The 24,056-nt window shown below is 36.2% G+C and overlaps 1 protein-coding gene across 1 annotated transcript in view; it reads left to right on the top strand.

Annotated features, from left to right (window-relative positions):
• Nucleotides 1-851: 851 nt before the first annotated feature.
• The window catches only part of LOC149849227 (alanine--tRNA ligase-like), a 150,274-nt gene continuing 127,069 nt past the window's right edge, over nucleotides 852-24,056 (top strand). The window contains exons 1-3 of the mRNA XM_089999002.1: nucleotides 852-1,223; nucleotides 2,622-2,860; nucleotides 4,632-4,772. Coding sequence (XP_089855128.1) covers nucleotides 953-1,223; nucleotides 2,622-2,860; nucleotides 4,632-4,772 — 651 coding nt within the window. The 5' untranslated portion in view covers nucleotides 852-952. The remainder of the gene's footprint in view (nucleotides 1,224-2,621; nucleotides 2,861-4,631; nucleotides 4,773-24,056) is intronic.

Raw genomic sequence — 24,056 nt, forward strand, 5'->3', positions numbered from 1 at the left:
GAAACAATCATTCACCGGGATTTCTTGCTCACCAAGCTTCACTACACTCCCATCACTACTTCGTTGCTTACTAAACCGACATTGCATATATTCTGTTTTACTCTTACTCAACTTAAAACCTCTTACTTTCAATGTCTGTCTCCATAATACTAACTTAACATTAACCTCAGCTCTAGACTCATCAATCAAAACAATATCATGACCAAACAATATACACCACGACACATTTTCTTGAATTGATCTCGTAAGTTCATCCATCACTATAACAAATAGGAAAGGGCTTAAAGGAGATCCTTAATGTAACCCAATTGTTATAAAAAAATTGGTTGTAACCTTTCTACAAGTGCGGATATTGGTTACTACTCTTTCATACATATCTTTAATTATACTAATGTACTTGAGAGAAACACCTTTTTTTATCTTTGCCTATCAAAGAACGTCCATAGGTACTCTATTCGTATGCATTGTCCAAATCAATAAAAATCATATGCAAATCTTTTTTCCTCTTTGTTTTTTTATATAATAATAGAATTGTCTATCTTTTCTTAGATAATCATAGTTAGTAGCTTTCTTTGTAAATCTGATATTGGGCTTATTATACATATCCGCAAATGCTTCACAAATGTACCGTTGTTAGAGTCGGGATTTCGTCGCACTTTCCCTTTCATATGAGAGATCTCTGAGTCTTTTGATCTTAGATCCCGGATTTGTGAAACTTCGGGTCTTGGCGTGGGGCCGACGCAAAATCAGTTCCAGGCCCTCAAATGTCAAGATGAAAACGGACCGGTTCCGGTACAAGTCCGACCCATTGATAGCCTAATCCTAACCCTCCAAGGTTCAAACTTGCGAGGCAAGGAACACAATCACACGAGTGGCGCCTAGAGAACGCCAATCCCCTCGTAAAGGATGCGGGTATAAAAGGGCGAGCAAGTTGGGAACCGCAGGACCTTTCATGCCAAGGCTGCTGCAACCCATCTTCTTCCAACGCCCGCTCCAGGCAGCAGCAGCTAGGGTTAGGGTTGGGGTTGGGTCTACGAGAGGCCTGCTCGTTCCGTCGTCCGCCATGCCGCCTTCCGAAACCCATCCATATCACACATTGGAGTGGCCCTCCAAGAGGGTGAGGGAGACCTTCATCCGGTTCTTCGAGGAGAAGGGCCACGTCAACTGGAAGTCTAGCCCCGTCGTCCCCGTTGACGATCCCACCTTGCTCTTCGCCAACGCAGGTGATCGATCGTGTGTCTTTCTCTTTGAATTGTCCCTTTTGTTTTGTTTTTGTTTTCCCTTCCTTTTCGGTTTGGATATTCTTTGAAATTCTCTTAATTGATTCGTGATTCGTTATGTCGAATCAAATTGATTTTGTTAATCTCTTCCCGATATAGTGAAATGAAGGATGGTGCTTGAACGGAAAGGCATACTTGAAATGCTTTAATTGCAGTCTTGTTGCGGCTTTTTGGTTAGTTTTGTTATGATAGGCTTGTTTTTGAAGTGTTTGATTCGAATCGCGTTTGAAGGTTTGGTTAATTTTGCGTTTACTTGCTTAACTTTTGCTCTTTTTCAGTTTTCTTTATTTTAAGATTTATGCTACAATTGCGAGTTCTCAGATTGGTTTCAACTTATTTGCGATAATCATACCCGTGTCCAAGATTAGATTATTAACGAGAAGTGGCATCATGGTATGGGATAAGGTCCTCTGAGTTGCAATTATCATATTTCCATGCCTAATATTCTTAAAAATTCTTTGTACCAGCTAGAATTTCCTGGCTTCTATGAGTACAATGCCAACTTACTTCATGTCTGGTTGGACAGAAGCAAACCATATTGAGCCTCTGGACCATTTTCTAAGAAGATGGCGAATTCCGTTTACAAGAATTAGATTCTGCGCTCAAATGTCTTATGGATTGAACCCGAGTACCTAGCTAATATAAACAACTTTAAAATAAATGCTTTGAGAGTAAATAACACATGATTTTGGCAGGTAATCATCAGTGAGACTGATCGAGTAGGCATGCCTTTTTATGTTACTGAACTTTTTTTGATTTAATCCATTTTCATTTCTCCAATGTATTACCGAATAATGTTGAAAGTTATCTGCAAGAGAAATATATAATTTACTTGAAATGCATTTTTAGGTCTCTTGAAATTGTTGGGGCTGTTGTTGTTGTTCACATAACATTGATCAAAAGAAAATTTTGTGTAGTTTTTCTTTAATCAAATATTTTCTAGGTTGTTGCATTTTAGGGCACATTTGGAAGCAAGAAAATTTCTCACAGGATTTTTTTTTGCCTATGAGAACTTTTGATATGACAACTTTTCTAAATGAAAAAATTTCACTTGTTTGTGTAGCATGAGAAAAAATGAAATGAAAATGAGGCGGGCGGGCGGGCGGGGGGGGGGGATTGCCCTAATAAAAAAGAATTTTTGATAGGAAGAATTCCTAAATTTTTCCTATAAAAAATCACACTTTTTAGAAAAACTTTATTTTCAATTTTTTTGTTCTCGTTTCCAATGATTGGAAAAATTGCCATTTTTCTTTCTTACTTGCATTTTCCTATCATTTTCTTGCTTCCAAACGTGCCCTTAAGAATGATTCATACTCTAACCAAATGGCTTTTCTTTTTCAGGCATGAACCAATTTAAGCCAATCTTTTTAGGAACTGTTCATCCTAACAGTCCTTTGAGTAAACTCAACCGTGTCTGCAACACTCAAAAGTGTATACGTGCTGGTGGGAAACACAATGACCTTGATGATGTAGGCAAAGACACATATCACCATACATTCTTTGAGATGCTTGGAAACTGGTCTTTTGGAGATTATTTCAAGAAAGAAGCCATTGGATGGGCAATGGAACTTCTTACAGAGGTTAGTGGAGAAAATCTCACTGTGACATTGTGTCTGGCTGTATCTTATACTGTCATTCTGTCTATTGTTTAAATTCATGTTTTTTGAATTCACTATTTACTGGTTTCATATTTGTATTCAGACTAGAAATATTAGCTTGTTAGAATCAGTATTTGCTCTTGGGTGGATGAATAATTGAGTTTGCATTCTCTGGTTGGCTGCCATAAGGTGGGCCTATATGTTCACAATAGCTTAAAAATTATTGGATGTATTAATCTGAATCCCTAAGTTTATACCTGTGGCCTCGGTATGGGTACCAACAAGAATGCCATTTTAAAAGGGATCTATAATGATCTCTATGATGTGTCATATTGCTAGGTGTTGGAAAACACATTGAAACACAAAATAGTTTCCTACTAAGTTCCGTTTGTATCCTGATAAACTTATTGACTAATTTTCCATCAATATGTTGTTTCCTTTCTGGTGGAACTCTCATTGTAGATGCAGCTAATTGTACTAGTTATCAGGTTTATAACGGAGAACATTGGTTAGTTTGTAATATCAATTTTTTGTAGTGATGATGAAAATGTATTTTTTTTAAAATTAGCGTTTGTAAACAAAAAGGCACTTGTGAGCGAAAAGTGTTCTTGATTTGCAGCTTGCTTTTATTAAGTTTGGAAATCATAAATTGCAGAAAGAAATAATGATAACTCAAGAACAATGTTTGTTTTTACTGAGTGAAGTTTAGGAAAAAAACAGTGAGAAGATAGTGCTATCAGGCAGGTAACCTAGGGCAAAAAATCTATTGATTGTTCATCCCTAATTTTTGGTTCTGTATATCATTATCTTTTGGATGCAATTTTGGTGCTAATATTTCATATTATGATTTTGTCTGTATTTGACACTAGTGCATCATGATTATATTGTCTTTCACTTTTCTTGTTCACTTCAAGAACTCTTTCTCTTGCACCTCAGCTAAGCCTTGACTTTTCATTTCCTATTCATTATACATAATAAGCTTTCTGTCATCCTTTGTGCAGTTTCATCATTTTGCACCATTTCATGCCCTACCGCAGATTGGATAGGAGGACATTCTGTGTAAAAAGCAATCCAATCGAATGAGGTTTCTTCCTAGAAATTTGGGGCTTGAGAATCAAAAGGAACTATAGCCCCAATTTCTAAGCTTTCTGTCATCCTTTGTGCAGTTTCATCATTTTGCACCATTTCATGCCCTACCGCAGATTGGATAGGAGGACATTCTGTGTAAAAAGCAATCCAATCGAATGAGGTTTCTTCCTAGAAATTCGGGGCTTGAGAATTAAAAGGAACTATAGCCCCAATTTCTAAGAAATAAATTTACCATCTCTCTTTGTGGTAACTTTAAATGCCATCACTGCACTCTATATTTGCTCACTTTTTCTAGAGATCAGTGGAACTTTGACACTGCATTTCACTTTTCTATTTTTCATCCAAACAGTTCAATTGTGTCTCTATTGGGAATTCTCACCTGCAGTATCCAAATACACCTTATTTTTTTTCATACATTAGTTAGGAATTATATTTGCTTCCATACGTCCTTGCAAGGTATTCTGTATAATTTTGAGGAAATTGCAGCAACATGATCAATCAAAATTGTTTTACTTGAACTCTATTCATTCATGGACTTGTTGTGCTGAGACCTGCTTATTTCAGGTCATTTTGCTTATATTCTGAGAATCTGAGAAGATATTTTTTGCTTTATGCCTAACGTTGGTCATTATTTTTAACTTGATTTGTATGATTACATTTGCAGGTGTATGGGCTGCCTAAAGAACGAATGTATGCCACTTATTTCAGTGGTGATGAGAAGTTGGGCCTTGCTGCTGATATTGAAGCACGTGATATATGGTTGACCTTTTTAGCTCCGGGACATGTTTTGCCTTTTGGTTGTAAGGTAAGTATTTCAAGAATTATTTATTTCTATTAAAGCTAAGGATATGATCTTGGCTCATTATGGGGAAGGAATGGAAGTGTTTCAAATCTGGAATTTTATCTGGATCTCTATTCTTTCTGATTTGGAGATAAGATCTCCTACTTATCTGTTCAGATTATGAATAACTATATGACCTGTCCATCTTGAAGAGAGTATGTAATCTTGTTACTAATTTTTCTTAACAAGGTTATGTTGCATGTTATTGTGTATTTGCATCCAAGGCTCCATACTGGAAGACTATAAAAGTTGATGATATCTTGTTTCTTTCATTTGCTAAATGCACATTTAGCATCACGTGTCATGATAAAGACAAAGATAATAAATAAATTTTTGCTAATGATAGAGCTTGAGAGTCATCCATCCATTTATCCATGCATCAATCAGTCAATTGCAAATTTTAGAATTCATGAACTTGAATCCTGAAAAAAAAAAATTAATGAACTTGAAATATCGTATCTATTTAATTATTATTTGAATATGTATACATTTATATTTTGTTTTTAGTATGTAGAAATTTTTATGATAGTCATTTTTGTTGTTTATTGGGACACCAAAATGCATATATAGCATGTGCATTATCCTGTATGGCTTCTGCTCATGCTAATTAAAATACAAATTGATGGGACCTTGCTATTGTAAGGTCATGAAATAGAACCCTTTTCACCATCGCAGTAAAAAGAATTTGGTCCCATCTAGGTGTTGCTTTTTAAAATTATTGGCAATTTAGGCCCTGTTTGGATATATTTTTACTTATTGTTTACATATATAAACTTAAGCACATTTTATAAAGAACAGTCTTACCTTTTTATTAAAAATTAAGTTAATGTTTGGATCACCAACTGTTTAAATTATAATGAAGAATAAAAGAAGATTAGTGGGTAGTGGTGATGGTGATGATCACAGTGGTGGATGCTGATGGTGGTGGTAATGGTGATGATGATGGTGGATGGTGGTGGTGGTGGTGATGACAATGGTGATGGATGGTGTCGGTGGTGGTAATAGTGATGATAGTAATGGTGGTGATGACAATGGTGATGGATGGTGATGGTGGTGGTGGTGATGGGGGGGGGGGGTGGAATGAAAGAAAATAAGTAGTTGTAAAAAAAGGTAGGCCTTCCCTGAAAACAAGGGTGAAATTTGTAAAAAGGCATTAAAAAAAAACTAAAAGATCCAAACACCAAAACTTGCTATTTAAAATAAGTATAAATGAAAAGGAGCAATTTATAAAGTGATCCAAACAGGGGGTTAGTTTGATGTGCTTCTTTTGCTTGTAAAAGATGATGTTGCTAGATATATAAATGTCACTCTTATTATAAAATAAACGATTTAGAAAGAAAAAAAAATAGATCAATCTTGATGTCAAAGGTAGGCTGCATGTGTATGGTGTAAGTGTTATTTTCATGTATCTGATGGGTTTAGAGTCATGGTTTGGATGCTTAGATAGTTTCCCAATCCCTAATTAATGTAGACTGATAGTTTCCTGATCCCTAATCTATGTTATTATCAACTGATATGCCTGTATATAGCCCTCCATATATATATAGGGTTTAAATTTGGTACAATCGATTGTACCTACAATCTAGTTTGAATCTCACGATGCGAGTTGTTTTTACACAATCTAACCTCATAGATGTGTTTAGCATGCTCGATTTAGTAGGAAATGACTCTTGGATCATATTTTTTGACGAAAAAACATGTTTTTATGAGTCGAAAAAATCGATGCCTTCATAGCTGTTGATTTTTGGATCGTCGGAGAAACCTATATACAGGTCATATTCCGACAATCCAGATTCTAAAAGTTAGTTTTCACTAAACAAAACATGTAGATCACATATATGGTGTTAGATGTGAGAACAAACCAAACAAAGGGGTTCCATTGTCATGAAGTGGCACAAAATCCAAGATGACAAAAAAGGTGAAAAATACAGCAATAATTTTACTAAACAAATGATATCCAAATGCATGATTGCAATGCATTTGACTAAACTCAAAGAGCAACACACTCCCAACACCAAGGAGGCAAGGACAAAAGGTAAATTAAATATTTTTTATTAATCAAATATTCAAATAAACTACAAGGCAATCCTCACTACAAAGTACACTCGTAGACACACACCTAACTATCCATCACTCTCACTTAACAATTGCACACACCACCCATATATATATATAAGCGAAAGAGTGAGAAAGAGAGAGACTAGCCCAATGGCTAGTTGGGAGTAGGGGTGCACAACGAGCCAAACTAACTCGTGCTCTACTTGAGCTTGTTTGTGAAGATAAATGAGCCGAGTTTGAACATCAGATCAGGCTCAACCTAGATAAATGAGCCGAGCTTGATTAGGACACTAAGCTCGAAAAGGCTCAATTAGGCTCGGTCTGGTATTATATATTTATTTGTTTGCCATGTGATACATAACATGATTTTTTGCATTAATGGGCAGGGTTATTGCTTTTTATCAAAAAGTGATTAAAGGTGTTCTGTCAATGCAGCTTTGCACTTAATATGTATACGTTTTTTCCTGTCCTTTGTATCAGAATAGAACAACCTACCTTTTATACATTTTCTCTGGCTTTTGTATTCGAAAAGGATGGCCTACCCTAGTGGGGAGGCCTTGTATCCGCCTCGTACGAGGTGACGAGATTCAAACTTCAAATCTCACCCTTTCAAAACTTTAAAATAATTCTTTTTTGTGAAATACAGTCAAGCTCGGCTCGACTTGAGCTCAGAACCGAGCCAATCTTTGACAATGTTGATCAAGCTCAACTCTGAGCTCGAGCCGAGTTCGAGCATATGTATTTCCAGCTGAGCCGAGCTTGAACAACCCAAGCTCGGACGGAGCTCAGCTCGTGTGCACCCCTAGTTGGGAGATGTCAACGGCTATTTGGTCAACTTAAGTTGATCAAATAAATAAGTAAATAAACAAAATTACAAAAATAGTCATTTTAAATAATGTCCAATAAAAATAAAATCCCTATTCTACCCTTAATGTATACAATATGTTTACTTATCCTAAAAACACAAAATATTCCTAAACCAAGTCACCATAACCATACTTTAGTATACTTTGAATTACAACGAGAGAGAACGTAAAGGGAATACATAAGAAAATACCTATAAGTATACTTAGGTATATAATACATTGCATATATCTTAACACTCCCTTAAAACATACATTTGGACTACCAAAAGTTTGTAAAAAGAATACAAGGGACAAGAATAGGCATTCAATAGTCCTTATGATGAGTCCAACAACAATAATGGATTTTTCAAAAGAAACTCATTGACCATCCTTTGGAATCCAATCTTCACATCTCCAAGGAGCTTTAGCCTAATTCGTAACTTTATTTAGATCCTGCATTGAGATAGCAACACAAAGCAACAACTACAACAAAGGGATTATAACACAATGCATTGTTAAATATATATATATATATCTATATTATGTATATGAGTATATATTTATATGTATGTATACTCTAGTTTTTTGGATTGTAATAGGTAATGCCTCTAGGGGCATTTTTTGTCTTTTTATCTATTATAATAGGTCCTGTCCTCTAGGGACAGTTTTGACTTTTTATTTTTATTTTTTTAGTTTTTTACTAAAGACCATTAAACCATAGACGACTACAATTATAGCCGTTAGGATCTCCCAACGACTCTATTGGGTGATCCCTTGGCTCTATTTGTTGTATATAAAGGAACCTCTTGTCCCGGTTCCATTCTATGCTTTTCTTAAGCACTTTATAAATTATTTTTATTATTTTTATTTGTGCTCTCTTTCTCTTTGTGAGTGATTTGTGTATGCCTTTGTGGCTTTTTGTATTTTGCCAATTAGTGGCTTTTGTGATTGGGCACACTTTGTTTTCTTGTATCCCTTAAGTAACATTGCATTTGTGTACACTTTGTTTTCATTACATGGTATCAGAGCTCCTTGGTGTTTTCACCCTTGGGCCGTATTGATCGTGGTGCTCGAGTTTTCAAAGTGCTTGTGGTGATTGTGCTCATCCATATTCTTCAACATTTCTTCTTTTCTTATCTCTCTTTGCTTCGTCATGGTCGAGAAGGACCCAAAGATTGATCTCCTTCAAATTAAATGGATCCAACTATTTGATGTGGGCTGCAACCATGAAAAACCACCTCAAAGGAAAAAAAATCTTTGAGGTTATGTTTGTGACACCGTTTTCAAGCCACAACTTGAACTCACAAAGGACATAGATAAAGAGAAAGCCCTTAATAAAGAAGAAAGAGAATTGACCATCCAAGAATATCAAATGAAGGTGGAGGATGGGGAAAGCGACTATGTCAAAATATTGTTGTGGTTCATGAGCAATGTTGAACTAAAGATTTGTGCCAACCTTGCTAAATTTAGAAAAGCCAATGATGCTTGGATTTTCATGAAAGGTATGTACACCCAAAGCGATCTCGCTAAGTAATATTTTTTGCAAGAAAAGGTGAAATCAACCAAACAAGGGGATATGAATGTAGCTGATTACTATAGAATGTTATCTCCCTTGTGGGATAAACTTGCCCTCTTTGAGCCTCAATGAGAAGGAGTGGCTATCGAGTTAAGACATTGCCAAATTGAGAATAAACACTTTTTTCAATTCCTTCATAGTCTTCGCCCAAAATTCGAGTAAGTTCATGTATCTTTGCTTCATAGGACATCTCCACCTTCTCCTCTAAATGAAGCTCTTGAAAAACTATGTCAAGAAGAGACTCACTTATCCATGACCAAGGAGGTTGATGAAGTACATGCCGTTTCAAGATCAGGAAATAACTTGAAGACATATAAGCCTCCTTATTTTGGAAGGTCTAACAATGGAGGGGCAAGGGAAATTATTTGTCACTTTTATAACAAGCACGGACATATCAAACCTGATTGTCCCAAGCTCAACAGAAAGGTGTCCTCCATTGGAGAAAAGTCAATAAAAGCAAGTGAAGAGCCAAAGAAAGAAGGAGATATTAACGAACCCATTGCCCAATTGATGGAAGTTCTCCAACACTTTTTGAAGTCTAACTCCTCTACCCTATCCACATTTGGAGCGGCGACGTCATCACCTCCTGGTATGTCTTCTTGGATTCTTGACTCGGGTGTTTCTTTCTTCGTGACTCCCAATGCACCTCTTCTATTCAATCAATGCAATGCACCAACTTACTTAAAACTTTGTTTCCACCCCCAATGGTACATATTTAAAAATCAAGAAAATTGAAAATTTAATTAAAGTTTTAAACAAATCAAAAGAATTTTATGTTTCCAAAATTAGAGTAATTCCAAAATTGAACTTAAACTTATTTTCGATTTTCCAAATTATTGATCATGGTTGTAGTCTCTTTTTCACCTATGGATTGCTCATTTTTTTGCGGAAAGCTGATTTGGCAAGGCCATAGGAGAGGAGACCACTGCTATATGGATTTTTTGTCACTACCATCCAATTTTTTTTTTGTAATCATGTTCAATTAAAGGATGTTATCACTTGGCACAAAAGACTTGGTCATTCTAGTGTCTTCAAATTGTATCTTTTTCCATTTTTGGAAAATTTTTGTAATGAAAAAATTTATTTGCAATGATTGTATTCTTGAAAAAATGCATTCTTTCCCTTTAATAGTAGTTTTATTTCTAAAAGACCTTTTGAGTTGGTGCATTCAAATGTATTGGGACTAAGGTTGCCCAAGTAGAAAGCAGGAGCAGGAAAGAATACATGAAGCAAAAGCGAGAAGCGATGCATTTTAAAATGTATAGGAAGCGGGAAGCGAGGAGTAAAAAAAACAATATAAGAATTGAATGTGAATAGAAATAGAACACCAATAAAAACTAAAATAAAAGTGACTATTTTTAAATTTCATGATTTTTTAGTGTAATAATTAAATTTTTAACAAAATTTAAAAATGATGACTGCCAATTTAGAGAAAGCACATGAAAGTGAGTGAGAAGCGTGAGAGAAAATACATAAAAAACATGAAAAGTAGAGTGAGAAAACACATAAGAAGAATAGATAAAGCGTGTGGAAAGCATAGGAGAAGCGTGGGAGAATTGAGATTCCCATCAAGTTTCGAAAGCGTGGAGTATCCCGCTTCCTAAGCGAGTTTATGGGAAGTAGGCTTCCCCCCTATCTAAGAAGATTTTGGTAACTTTGATTCGGACCGACGCCAATCATGTTAAAAGGAGGATATTTATGCTATATTATTTTTGTTGATGATTATACTAGATATACTGTGGTATACTTAAGTTTAAATAAAATGTTTTCTCCTTTTTTTAAAGAATTCCACATGCTTATCAAAAATCGATTTCAAACCAATTTTTTGATTTTTGATCGGATTCGGGTGGTGAATATATGTCAAATGAATTTCAAAGTTATTTTAAACAAAATAGGACTATACACCAAAGGTCTTGTGCAAAAACTACACAACAAAATGGTCTTGCATATATGAAGCATATGCATATAGTAAGCATATGCTTATTATTGAAACTACTAAAACTTTATTAATTTCTAAGAATGTTTTAAATTTTTTTTTGGGTTGAAGCTGCGCTTACCGCCATATATCTTATTAATAGAATGCCCGCCTCTTCTCTTAAAAATGTTTCACCTTTTGCAAAATTGTTCAAAATATCTTCGGATTTCAAAAGATTAAAAGTTTTTGTTGAAATGCTTTGTTCTTTTTCAACGAAATGATAAACTTTCACCAAAGGCCATAGAGTGTGCTTTCACTTAACACGGTGGAAATAAAAAATGATATAGGTGTTATGATTTAAAAAATAACAAATTATATATTTCAAGAAATGTGACTTTTTTGGAAGATCAAAGTGGATTTGAACAAAGTAATCCTAAGGAGAAAGTTGACTACTCTTTTCTTTTTGACCTATTGCCTAGGAAGAATACTGAAGTATCAAATTATTATAATAGTATTGAATGTGTTGATAAAGAAATCTCTCTTGATATTGATAGGGATAATTCCCTTAATGAGAACTCTAATGAAATTTGTGTTTATACTCGGCGTTAGTGTGGAAGTCAACAATATGCTCTCGAAAAATACTCACAAGGTCAACCATTAGAAGAGTCTATAGTAGAACCATTACCTAGAAAGTCTCAAAAGATTTGTAGGCCTCCTAATAAGTTCGTGTCTTACGAATCCTTTTCCCCAAGATTAGGGCTTGCTTAATGACTATTCACGCCATGAAATTAGAGCAAGAAGCTCTTCATAAAGCCAACACTTGGGAAGTTATAAATTTACTCATAGAAAAAAAAAACGGCTATTGGTTGTAGATGGATTTTGAAAGTCAAATCCAGAAGTAATGGCTCTTTGGAAATGTATAAAACTAGATTAATTGCTAAGAGGTATTCATAGGAATATGATATTGATTATGAAAAACTTTTGCCCCTGTTGCTACGAGGTGACAATGACAAAATGGATTTTCATCTCCTCTTCTTTATCTCTTAGTTAATTGCTTATATCGACTCCAATTGGGGTGACAATTTACTACAAGATATTGTATATTTTTTGGTGATTCACTTATATCATGGAGATGTAAGAAGCAACAAAAAAGTTCTGTGTTCCACCGGAGTTGAATATAGGGTGATGTCAACTACTACTACTACTGAAATTGGTTGGTTGAGAAGTCTCCTCAAAGATATGGGTATTGTCATCGCCACTCCATCAAAGATGTATTGCGACAACAAGAGTGCAATTTATATTGCTATCAACCACACCTTCCATGAACGAACAAAATATATAAAGATGGACTACCATTATGTTCGGGAAGAATTTCAACAAAAAACTCTCATCCTACTATAATTCGGTTGGACACCAAAAGTTTTTCAACATATTTTTTAAGAAAGATGATGACATGCGGTTTATCAGATAAACAATAGTGAGGGTGGTCATGACCCATAAATATTTTGGAATATTGTTTGAAATCAAGAGGGTTTTAGAAGTTTCTATAATGTGTTTATGTTTCTTTTTTGCTAAACCATTTTGTTGAGTATTAGGACAAGACCTTTGATGACGAATGCCATTTAAATCGAGATAATTTTAAAAAATCATTTGAAATATACTCTCCCTCAGAATCAGTTTGAAAAATGAATAAGTTATAATTAAATTGGTTTTTAATCATAGCACGAAAGATTTTAAAATAATGGAAAGCTTATGTTTTATAAGCCTAAGACAATAAATCAAACTATATCTATAGAAATCATCAACAAACACAATATAATAAGAGACCACCTTTAGAGGCAATGGGGGCTGTACCCAATTTTATGAGTGCACCAATTCAATGATCAGAAAGAAACAAAATTACGTTTGGCAAAGGGAAGAGACTTCATTTTTTCAAGTATGCAATTAATACAATTAAAATTTTATTCATTACAAAAATCTTTCAAACAAGGAAAATATGGAACTTTGGATACACAAGGATGTCCTAAACGTTTATGCCAAAGATCATAGTCACAATTTTTCTCAACATTACAAAAAGTTTTGGAAAATTGAATGATGTCCATGAAGTAGAGGCTTCATTCTCTATGGCTTTGCCCAATCAACTTCCTTGATTGACGGTTGTGCACCCAACAACCATTTGATGAGAATGAAACATCACATCCATGGTCAAAAATTTTAGAAACAGAAAGGAGATTCAAACATAATTTTGGAATATGGCTAACATTTGAAACCACTTTTTTTAGTTTTCAAGAGTTTTGTCAATATTTTCTATGCCTTTTATGTGTAAAGAAGTCCCATCGATCACAGAGACAAAAGAGTCATTTGAATTGGTGCGATAATTGGAAAGAATGTAAAAACTTGGGATCTTATGAAAAGATGCTTCCGAATACAAGAGACAAGAATCCATACCGAGGGGGAAAGAGGTGGAGACCGTGGCAGTAGTGGTGGTGGAAGGAGCTTTGAATAGTGGTTGAAGGGCCTCCATCAATTGGGACCAGGAGAGAGAGCCAATGGTTTTGGACCCATCATCGAACCCTCTTGATTGTCTTTCTTGGGAAGGAACCAAAGCCACCCTCTTCTCGGGATAATAAGGTTTGATACACCCTAGTTCTTTACAACTGTGGCAAATGATTTTCTTCTTTTCACCATTTTGTTGGAACTTGTTGAACTGAGGAGGTTTGTAGGTTCTAACATTCGAAGCGGGCCTAGACACGACCATCATAGTTTCATTGGTTTTTTAGGCTTTATAGAAGATTTGAGCCTTGTCTTCCTCCATACAAACTTCTGCCAATATCTCATGTAATTTGAGAGCCTCTCTTCTATGTATAACAGCAATATGAACTTATTCATATTTGGCTCTCAACCCTTTCATGAATTGGAAGAATTGTTTTTCTTGAACATGCATCTTCCATTGTTTGGCATCATTGGGTGTGTCCCATATGGGATCATGCCTAGCCATCTCATCCCTTAGTCTTTTCAACTTGCCATGATATTCTCTCACGGATTGGTCACCTTGCTTGTATGAATGGATCTTATCTCTAAGTTCCCACAAGTAGGCAATATCATTTTTGGTATACATTTCTTTTAAAAATGTCCATGCCTCATCGGTCCTTTCATAGTTCAAGATGTTGTCATATAGATCTTGGTCTTTGCTATTCATGAACCATGAAAGGACCTTAGCATGGTCCACTTCTCAATCTCTCAAGGCTTTCTGATAATTGAACATAGTCTTCTCTCTCACTATCATTTAATGCTTCCTGCACTCTATTTTCATTTTTTCTAAGTATAAGTTGGAGGTTTCGGAGTTGAACCATCCACAAGTTTCCATAGTTCCGGATGTTCCCTATAGTACAAGCAATGATCGGGGCTCCAGGGTCCTTGAGCTTGGGTGGTAACTGATGCTGAAGTACTGAACTCACCTGCTCAGTCAGATGGACCCTGTTAGGAACCCTCTCTCTGGATTTCCTCTTCTGCGTACATAGTTCCTTCAAGAATTTGACATAAGCCGACACCTGCTGAATCGCATCGAGCAAAGGCAAATTGATCTGCACATGCTTGAAGATGTCAAGCATATCCTGGATCTTCGTGCCCTGCTTCCCTCTGAATCCGGGAGACTCTAATGCTTTGGGATAGGGTGGTGGGGGAATATACATCGGTGACTCCTCCTCTTTGTGAGAAGGCTCACTCCTATCCTTCTTCTGAACTACGGATGATGATGATGATGATGATGGCTGAGCTGACGAAGATGAAACACTGGTCTCTGGCTCATCGATCCTCTCTTCACTCTCTCTGGTCTCGACGTGGTACTCACGTCCACTCCTCAGGGCCATAACAGATTTGACCTGCTGCTGTGACTCAGTATGAAACAGGCATCCGGTCATCTGGTCCTTGCCCTTCGGGTTCATGATAGCCTGGTTTGGCAACGTACCCTCAGGTCTCCTACTGATAGCCTCTGCTAACTGTCCCATTTGCGACTCTAGCTTCGCAATGGACTGCGTGTGTGAGCTCAAAATCTGACTACACTTCTCGAAAGCATTCTGATTAGAGGTTTTCACCTCTTGGAATGCCTGAAGAAGTCTCTCCTCAAAAGATGTCTGCGAGGCAGACTCCTGCAGAATCGGAAGAGAAAATGAGGGAGAAGACTGAGGATAACTCAGCCGCTGGAATGTCTGAGTGAATGATGGCGGCCGAGCTGGCTGAGAGGATGTAGGCATCTGAATGGAAGACTGTGGATTCTTCTATGAGAAATTGGGATGGTTACACCAACCCGGATTATATGTAGATGAAATTGAGTTGTTTTGGGGTCGGGCGTAACCCTGAGCTGCCTGAACTTGTTCTTGAACAAATTCAGGGTACTGAGCTGCCGACGGGCACTTAGTGATCTCATGTGCCGGGCTGGCACACAGAGTACACACCTGCTGTGTAGTGGGTGGTCCTGAGAGAAGCTGATCCAACTTCTGAGCAATCATGTATACCTTGCACTGTAGTGCAGTAGATGGACCAATCTCGAGAACACCAGCTTTCTTCTGAATGCTGGGTGTGGCTCTATCCGAATGAGAGCTCGAAGCATGGTGGAGGGAATTCTCTGCCAATGTATCGAATAGCCTTCATGCTTCATCCTCGCTCTTCAACATGAATGTCTCTCCATATGAAGAGTCGATCATCTAACGATTCCTGTCAGACAATCCGTCATAAAAGCTCTGCACCAGCTGCCATTTCGGCACCTGATGATGGGTTCCTTCATTCTCTCTCAGGTCTCATGAAAATGCTCACCATCTAGCTCTGAGAAGCTAGTGATGGCTCTCCGGTACTGGTTCGTCGGACCAATGGGAAAATACTTCCTAAGAAACTCCTGCTGTAGCCGATCCCATTAGCTCTACGGAATCCAAGGACTTTAGCCAATACTTGACCTTGTCCTTTAATGAAAACGGGAATAAGGTCAACCTCAAAGCATCATCGTCGAAATTCTGTATCTTCACAGTAGAACAAATCTCGAGGAATTCGTCTAAGTGTCGGTAGGGATCCTCGTGACTAAGGCCATAAAAAGATGGAAGCATCTGAATAATGCTGACCTTAATCTCATAGTGAGGCACTCCTACATCGGGTCTCCGAATACAGGATGCCTGGACATAATCTGTGGGAATGAAGTATTCCCTCAGAGGACGTGGATGAACTGGAGGTGGAGCTGGAGGATCCATATCGCCCATTGTTGTCGAACTTCGAGGAGAATGTAAAATTCTCTCTGGGTTGTCAACAAATGGATGTAATGAGGTTCCTAGAGCTCATCGCCCCTGCATACACTGGTACTAAGACCAGATGTAAGCAAACGACCTAATTCTAAAACTAAAACTAAACTAACACTAAAATGTAAATAACACAAATAAAGACAACTAAGAAACAAATATTCTAAACTAATTATATCAGAACTAATTAACTAAATAAATGAAATAACAAAACAAACTATTCTAATTTATTGAAAAAGAAAGAAATACAGGAAATCACAAACTAAGTTCTCTAAAACCCACAAACTAAGTTCTCTAAAATCCACCTGTCTAATCGCTCCTTGCAGAATGAATATAAAGTGAATCCTAGAAAAAACAATATGTGAAACTTATATGTACTAACTATGTTAAACCTATATTCACTTACTAATCCTACTAACTAGAAAATAAAAAAACTAACTAACTAATTAGCTAACACAGATTAATAAATTAAACTCTAAGAAATAAAAGAAGTAATTCGCCGTTCCCCGACAACGGCGCCAAAATTTGGTTGAATTTTTATAAATGCTCTTTTTAAAAGATAATTTTTTTGATAAAATCTTTGGAAAATTGTCAACCAAAAGTAAATAACCGACTTTCCACAAAGTGGCAAGTACGGGTCGAATCCACAGGGAACGAGAATTACTCGATTATTTCTAAGAAATTTAATTTATTAATCACAAATATCAGTCTACAAGTACAAGGCTAATAACAATTACAAATTAACACTAAAATAAAATGGAAAAGCAATTCAGTCTTCTATTGCACACCAAGGGTATTTCTGTCTTTTCGCCACTTCTCAATTTTCGCACTTGGACAAGAATCCCTGGAAAATTGTTATGCTTTTCAACTTAATAACACAGGAAAATACAAAGTTAGTAAATAACTCCAATAAATCAAAGTAGAAATGAAACTACACTTAATTTTCAAGAAATTAACGAAACAAATCCTAATTACAAAAAAATAATTAAATAAAATATTAAACTAATTCTAAAATTACCTAATCTAAGTCTAAAAATGCTGGATGATGCAGATGCAACAATTAAAATGCAGAAACTAATGAAAACAGACCGAAAATGACTAAAAGAATGAAATTACAAATCTACCCCTAAATAGTGCAAAATAGCCTTCTGACAGCTCTTCGTAAACTGACTGTTTGACAGGGAAAACAAGGTCTAAATTTCCCGAAATTTATTCTATTCTGTAACTAACAGATTCAAGAATCTGACAGTTTTTACAGAATTAAAAAATAATATCTGGAACTCCAGATATAAGTGTTTCAAAACCAGGGAAAATCTGGATATCGCAAGTCCCGAAATTTTAAAATCAGAAAAAGCTGTTTTCACAAAACACTTCAAAACCAGACCAAACCAACTCGGATTGAGTTGAAATTTGGTCTGCAGACAATTAACACACCAATAAAGTGAATAAAAAAAGAATTTTTAGAAAACTCGAAAATTTTGCACATAAAATAACGCGTGTGCGACAGGGCAAAAATCGGGTTTCAAGTTCAATGCACTATTCACATTGGAATTCTATTTTAAACACTATGAATGCAATCTAAATGCAATGGCAGTTCTAAATGATGCTAAATGACAGTAACTATTCAACCAATGAATACAATTATGCGAAATGCATGAAAAATCAACTAATATATGCAATGCACGACTAATTCTAATCTAACTAATGCATCAAATGAAACTATCTTAACTAATGATGCAATCCTAACTATATGAATTAAAGAATGCAATTAATTAATACTAAACACAACTAACTAGATGACACACACCAATCAAACACGCAATGAACCATTACACGTTAACTTACCACTTCTGAAAGATAATTAGATCAAGCAAACGACTAACTAAACTAACATGCACTATATCTAATATTAATTAAAATTAAAATTAAATGAACAACTACAGACCAATGAGGTGCACTTTTTAGAATTTGGATTGGATTAGATTCACGCCCCACACAGATGGTTCAACTAGGTTGACCCACTTCAACTATGCCTAAATTAGAAACTAAAAAAATCTAACTAATTAAGAATGGCAAAGATAAAAAAAACTAAATACTTAATTACTAACATAGGATTAATGCACAATTAACTAAATTATCTAAGACTAAATCTATGCTAAATTATTATAGAAAGAGAGGTAAGGATGAGTAAATGTTCAAAGTGAACTTGGCAATTGGGTCTATCCAAAAACCGTCCAAATCAAAAGAAATTCTTTTCCTTAGTTGTTGTATCAATCAAATTGGAAAGTAACAAAAAATAGGAAACCGTCCAGTCTAAAGGGGAGTTATTGTCTTTCCTTAAATGCTTTGAACAACGAATTTGAAAATCAATAAAGTTGTCCACTTAACAAGAGGTCACACGTTTTGAACTTTCTAAAAATATTTGTAAAAGATTTGACTTTCTTACTCAAAACCGTGGATACTCTATTTGTCAAGTCAATTAAATTTCAAAATATATTTCCAAATCTAAACAAGTAACTCTCCCCTACCTTGGCTGGATAATTAATCTCAAATCCTTTCTTTAAATATTCCACACGAATTTAGAAGACCTCAAGGTTGCCAAAATAAATTCCAAAACACAATTACTCACCTACCCTCTTCCTAAAACTCGATTTAGCTTAGACAAGGAAATTAACCTTCCTCTAAATGAATTGAATCAATATCTAACTAAAATAAGACAAGGTTGAAATTGGAAAATATCACTTTCTACATTAAAGGAAATAACACCTAATTCAAATTTTCCAAATACAAAAAACGTCTAAAACTAACTAACTCCTAATACAATGAATCTAGACACACTAATGACTTTCTAAATGCACAATACTCTTACCAAAAGCAGCCTAGAGCTTGACTGGAGCTCTAATGGCTGACGCCCCACTTGGGGAAGATGACTCCCTACACACTGAAATCAAATTTAAAAAAAAATTAAACTAAAATTACCATGACAATTATAAACCTAAGCTAACACACCTATGACTAATTATTTAAACTAACTTAAAACACAAACAAACTTGCTAATATATTGGAAATTAAGACAATATGGAAAACATTAATTGCAATCTAGCTACACGCCTAACCTAAACACAAAACATTGAAAATAATTAACACTAAATTTACCACGAAATGAACATCTACCTTAACTAAATATTAATCAGCACATTATACTAATGTAACAAACTGAAATTAAATGAAAATTCCTATAGCCGGCTGGATGACATTACACTAGGAAAACAAGACTTGAAATTTTTTATTTTCTCAAATCCAAAAGACACCACAACAATGACACAAACTATAAACGATTCCTAAGACATTCAATTCGACTAACACCAGATTGAGAAACAAAACAAACGCAGTCACACGACTTGCACAATGAAAGCACACGCCCTTCCCCGGAATCAACCTATCATCAAACGATTTTTTCAAAACAAGTCACACGATACCTTTGAAATAAAACCAATCTAGACCTTTAACTAAATCACACGAAATACAACTTGAATAAGATCTGAAAGACACTTCTAACTGCAGAAAAATACAGAACAAATAAATAAATATTATTATACCAAGATCGCCTAGGATGAATCTAGGCGATTCTTGGGTTTGGACTCAAACAAGACTCCAATTCAAATCCAACGGCAATCTGGGCATAAAATATATTTTGAAATATGTTTTCCCTGCTAAACTAACACAGAAAATCAGAAATAATAAAAAGCAAAAATCGGCTTGAACAAGATCTAGCCGATTTCCACGTTTTGGGGCTAAAACGATTAAAAACTAACACTCTAACACATCAAAAAGAAAACCAATCTAGATCTACCGTGATGGTCTGTGCACGAGTTCTATACTATGGTTGAAACACAAAAAAACACAACACACGAACAGAAAATAAAACAAGAAAAACGAGCACACTCGATTTGGGTTTTAACTAGAAGAAAAGAGAGAAGAAGACCTACCTCCAGGGCGATCCGACGATTGTGGGGGAGAAGAGAGCGGACAATGACTTTAGATTAACGTCCCGGATTGTTCGAGAATGCTGGAATATCACCACGAGCAGGGGTTTTACAGCTGCAACACGTTGGAGATCCACCGAAGATGGAGAAGGTGCCGATTCGCGATCGGAGGGCTTAGAAAACCGGATGGAGGTAGGGCCGGCTCATCTTGTTGGAGTGTTTCGCACTTCCACACAAGATAGATGTTCTCCACCTCTGCTACACCTGCAAAAACACAACAAACAAGGGTTAATCACAGCAAGGATGAAGAAGAAACGAAAAGAATTGAAACGGGAGATGAATCAATGCTTGAGTTTCAAGCAAAAATCAATCTTCAATGCCAATGGTGTGAGATGGGAGGTTGGAATGAGGGTTGGAGCTAGAATCACAATAGGGGGCGTCAATTCCAATGCCAAAGACGCCTAGGCTTCAGCCAAAAAGTATATTTATACTTTTGGTAATTTTCAGAAACAAGGTTATAAAAAAAAATTTTCTCTGCGCCACTTTCTGAGGGGTTTTCTGCAAATCTTTTTGTATTGGGTATGGATATGCGTGTGGGTTGGATTTGGGCTCTCTAATGATTGGTCCAAGGTCCACAACAACCTAGTTGGGTCGGATATGTATCCGATCCACCTCAAAATCTGTGCCCGAACACTAAAATAGCCATAACTCTCTCATTTTAACTCCGATTTTTCTGAAGTTCGAACCACAACCCCTTGGTATCAAAATACATCTAAACATGGGTTTTAAACCTTAATCTCACTACAAAATGCATGAATAACTCGTTAACATGATGTGCATTTCATGCATCATCACATAGGATAGATCCTATAATTAAGTGGTGAGCACTGAAAGGAGCTAAACAAGGAATGTTTGTAGAGCAGGTAGTTAAGGAAGCTAATTGGTGGCTCGAGGAGGATTCAGAATCAATGTGGAATAAGATAGCGGGTGTCATGTGAAAGGTGGCTAATGATATATTGGGTGTGTCTAAAGGCGGTGCACTGCTAGGTAAGGATACATCATGGTGGAACAAGGATGTCAAATTATTTATTAAGGTTAAAAGAGAGTATTATAGAAATCTAAGTAAGAGTTGTGATAAAGAGAACTTGGAGAAGTATATGATAGCAAAGAAGGAAGCTAAAAAAGTAGTTCGAAACGCGAGAGATAAGGTATATAAGGAGGTTTATGACAAGTTGGATACCAAAGAGGGCGAGAAGAATATTTATAAGCTTGCAAAGATGAGAGATAGGAAATCGAGGGATCTGGATATGGTTAGATGTATCAAAGATGAAACAAAAATAGTTTAAGTCAAAGATGAGGAGATTAAGAAGAGATGAAAAGATTATTTTGATAAGCTATTTAATGGAAGTCATGCTTAGGATCTTGGAGATTTCTCCATTCCTTTTCATGAGATGAATCGTGACTTCTTGCGCAAGATTCAAAAGAAAGAAATTGCAGAGGCTTTGAAGAAAATGAAATCAAGAAGGACAGTTGGCCCAGATGGTATACCTATCGAGGCTTGGAAATGCTTGGGTGAGAAAGATTTAGAATGGTTGATAAATCTTTTTAACAAGATTTGACGGACAAATAAGATGCCTAATGAGTGGAGGAAGAGTACTTTGGTGCCTCTATATAAGAATAAGGGTTATATACAAGATTACACAAACTATCGTGGTATAAAACGCATGAGTCATACTATGAAACTTTAGACTGAGCGCACCCAAAACGACCAGATCCACAACATCTTGAACCCACTGTCTTACTTGAGCTCATTTGACCGACCAAGTTCAACAGGCACTCTGTTGGATAGGGTGACGTCTCTATTTTTGTGGTTTGGAATCACCGTCGTCATCCGTGGCCTTCATAATAATCATTCACTAGGCAAACAGTGGGGCCAACCACAAAGAGCTATGTCATCATTACACAAAGTTGAAGGCCACGGACTGTGCTGATTTGAAAGCACAAAAAATGTGTTTTGGCATATCACCTGTATCTTACCCAGATCCAATATACAATAGTGAGATTCAAAAGGTAGCAGGTGGAGCATCCATGTAAACTTCTTCATTAAGATCTTCATTTAAAAAGACATTTTTGACATCCATTTGGTAAATATTCCATTTTCGAATTAAAGCAATGGTGATAAGACATCTGACAGTAACCATACGAGCTACTGGAGCAAATGTCTCTTCATAGTCAATCCCATATTCTTGATTGTACCCTTTAGCTACAAGACGAGTCTTATACCTTTCAAGAGAACCATCACTCTTAATCTTGACCTTGAACACCCATCGACATCCTAGAGTACCTAGGGATGTTCTCTGGTGGACAATGATGAAGAAAAGTGTTTCTCTCAAGTACATTAGTATAATTAAAGATATGTACGAAGGAGTAGTAACCAATGTCCGCACGTGTGGAGGTGTGACAACCAATTTTTCTATAACGGTTGGGTTACATTAAGGATCTGTATTAAGCCCTTTCCTATTTGCTATAGTGATGGATGAGCTTACGAGATCAATTCAAGAAAATGTGCCGTGGTGTATATTGTTTGCTGATGATATTGTTTTGATTGATGAGTCTAGAGCTGAGGTTAATGCTAAGTTAGAAGTATGGAGACAAACATTTGAAGCAAGAGGTTTTAAGTTGAGTAAGAGTAAGACAAAATATATGGAATGTCGGTTTAGTAAGCAACGAAGTAGTGATGGGAGTGTAGTGAAGCTTGGTGAGCAAGAAATCCCGGTGGATGATTGTTTCAAATATTTGGGATCTATCATTCAAAAGTATGGAGAAATTGATGGAGATGTAAATCATAGGATAAAGGTTGGGTGGATGAAATGGAAAAGTGCAACTGGACTGTTGTGCGATCGTAGAATGCCATTGCGGTTGAAGGGAAAGTTTTATAGGACGACAATTAGACCAGCTTTACTATATGGTACAGAATGTTGGGCTGCCAAGAGACATCATATTCAAAAAATGAGTATAGCTGAGATGCGTATGCTTAGATGGATATGTTGAAATACAATAAAAGATAAGATTTGGAACGGGGAGATACGTAAGAAGGTAGGCGTTGCATCCATTGAAAATAAGATGAGAGAGAATCGTTTACGGTGGTTTGGACATATTCGGCGAAGGCCTAGTGATGCTCCAGTTAGAAGGATGGAGAAATATGAAAATATATTAGTTAAAAGAGGTCGGGGTAGGCCTAAGAAGACTTGGATGGAGATGATAGGAAAGGATATGAATGCTTTGAACCTCACCGAGGACATGACAACAACAACTACGCCTTCATCCCAAAACAATTGGGGTCGGCGATATGAACCAACAAAGAAACCGAGGACATGACATTGGATAAAAATGATTGGAGGAGAAGGATTCATGTGGAAGACCCATAATGATTTTCTTTTTTGGTTCATATCGCCGACCCCAATTGTTTTGGGATGAAGGCGTAGTTGCTGTTGTTGTTGTAGAGATTTTTTACCTTAACCCACTTCCTTGAGTGAAAAAATGGTGGAAATGCACTCGAAAGAAAACCACAAAAACCCTCTTTTTG

This window comes from Nuphar pumila, chromosome 1 (genome assembly GCF_984573655.1).
Source record: "Nuphar pumila chromosome 1, dmNupPumi1.hap1.1, whole genome shotgun sequence".
Classification (NCBI taxonomy): Eukaryota; Viridiplantae; Streptophyta; class Magnoliopsida; order Nymphaeales; family Nymphaeaceae; genus Nuphar; species Nuphar pumila.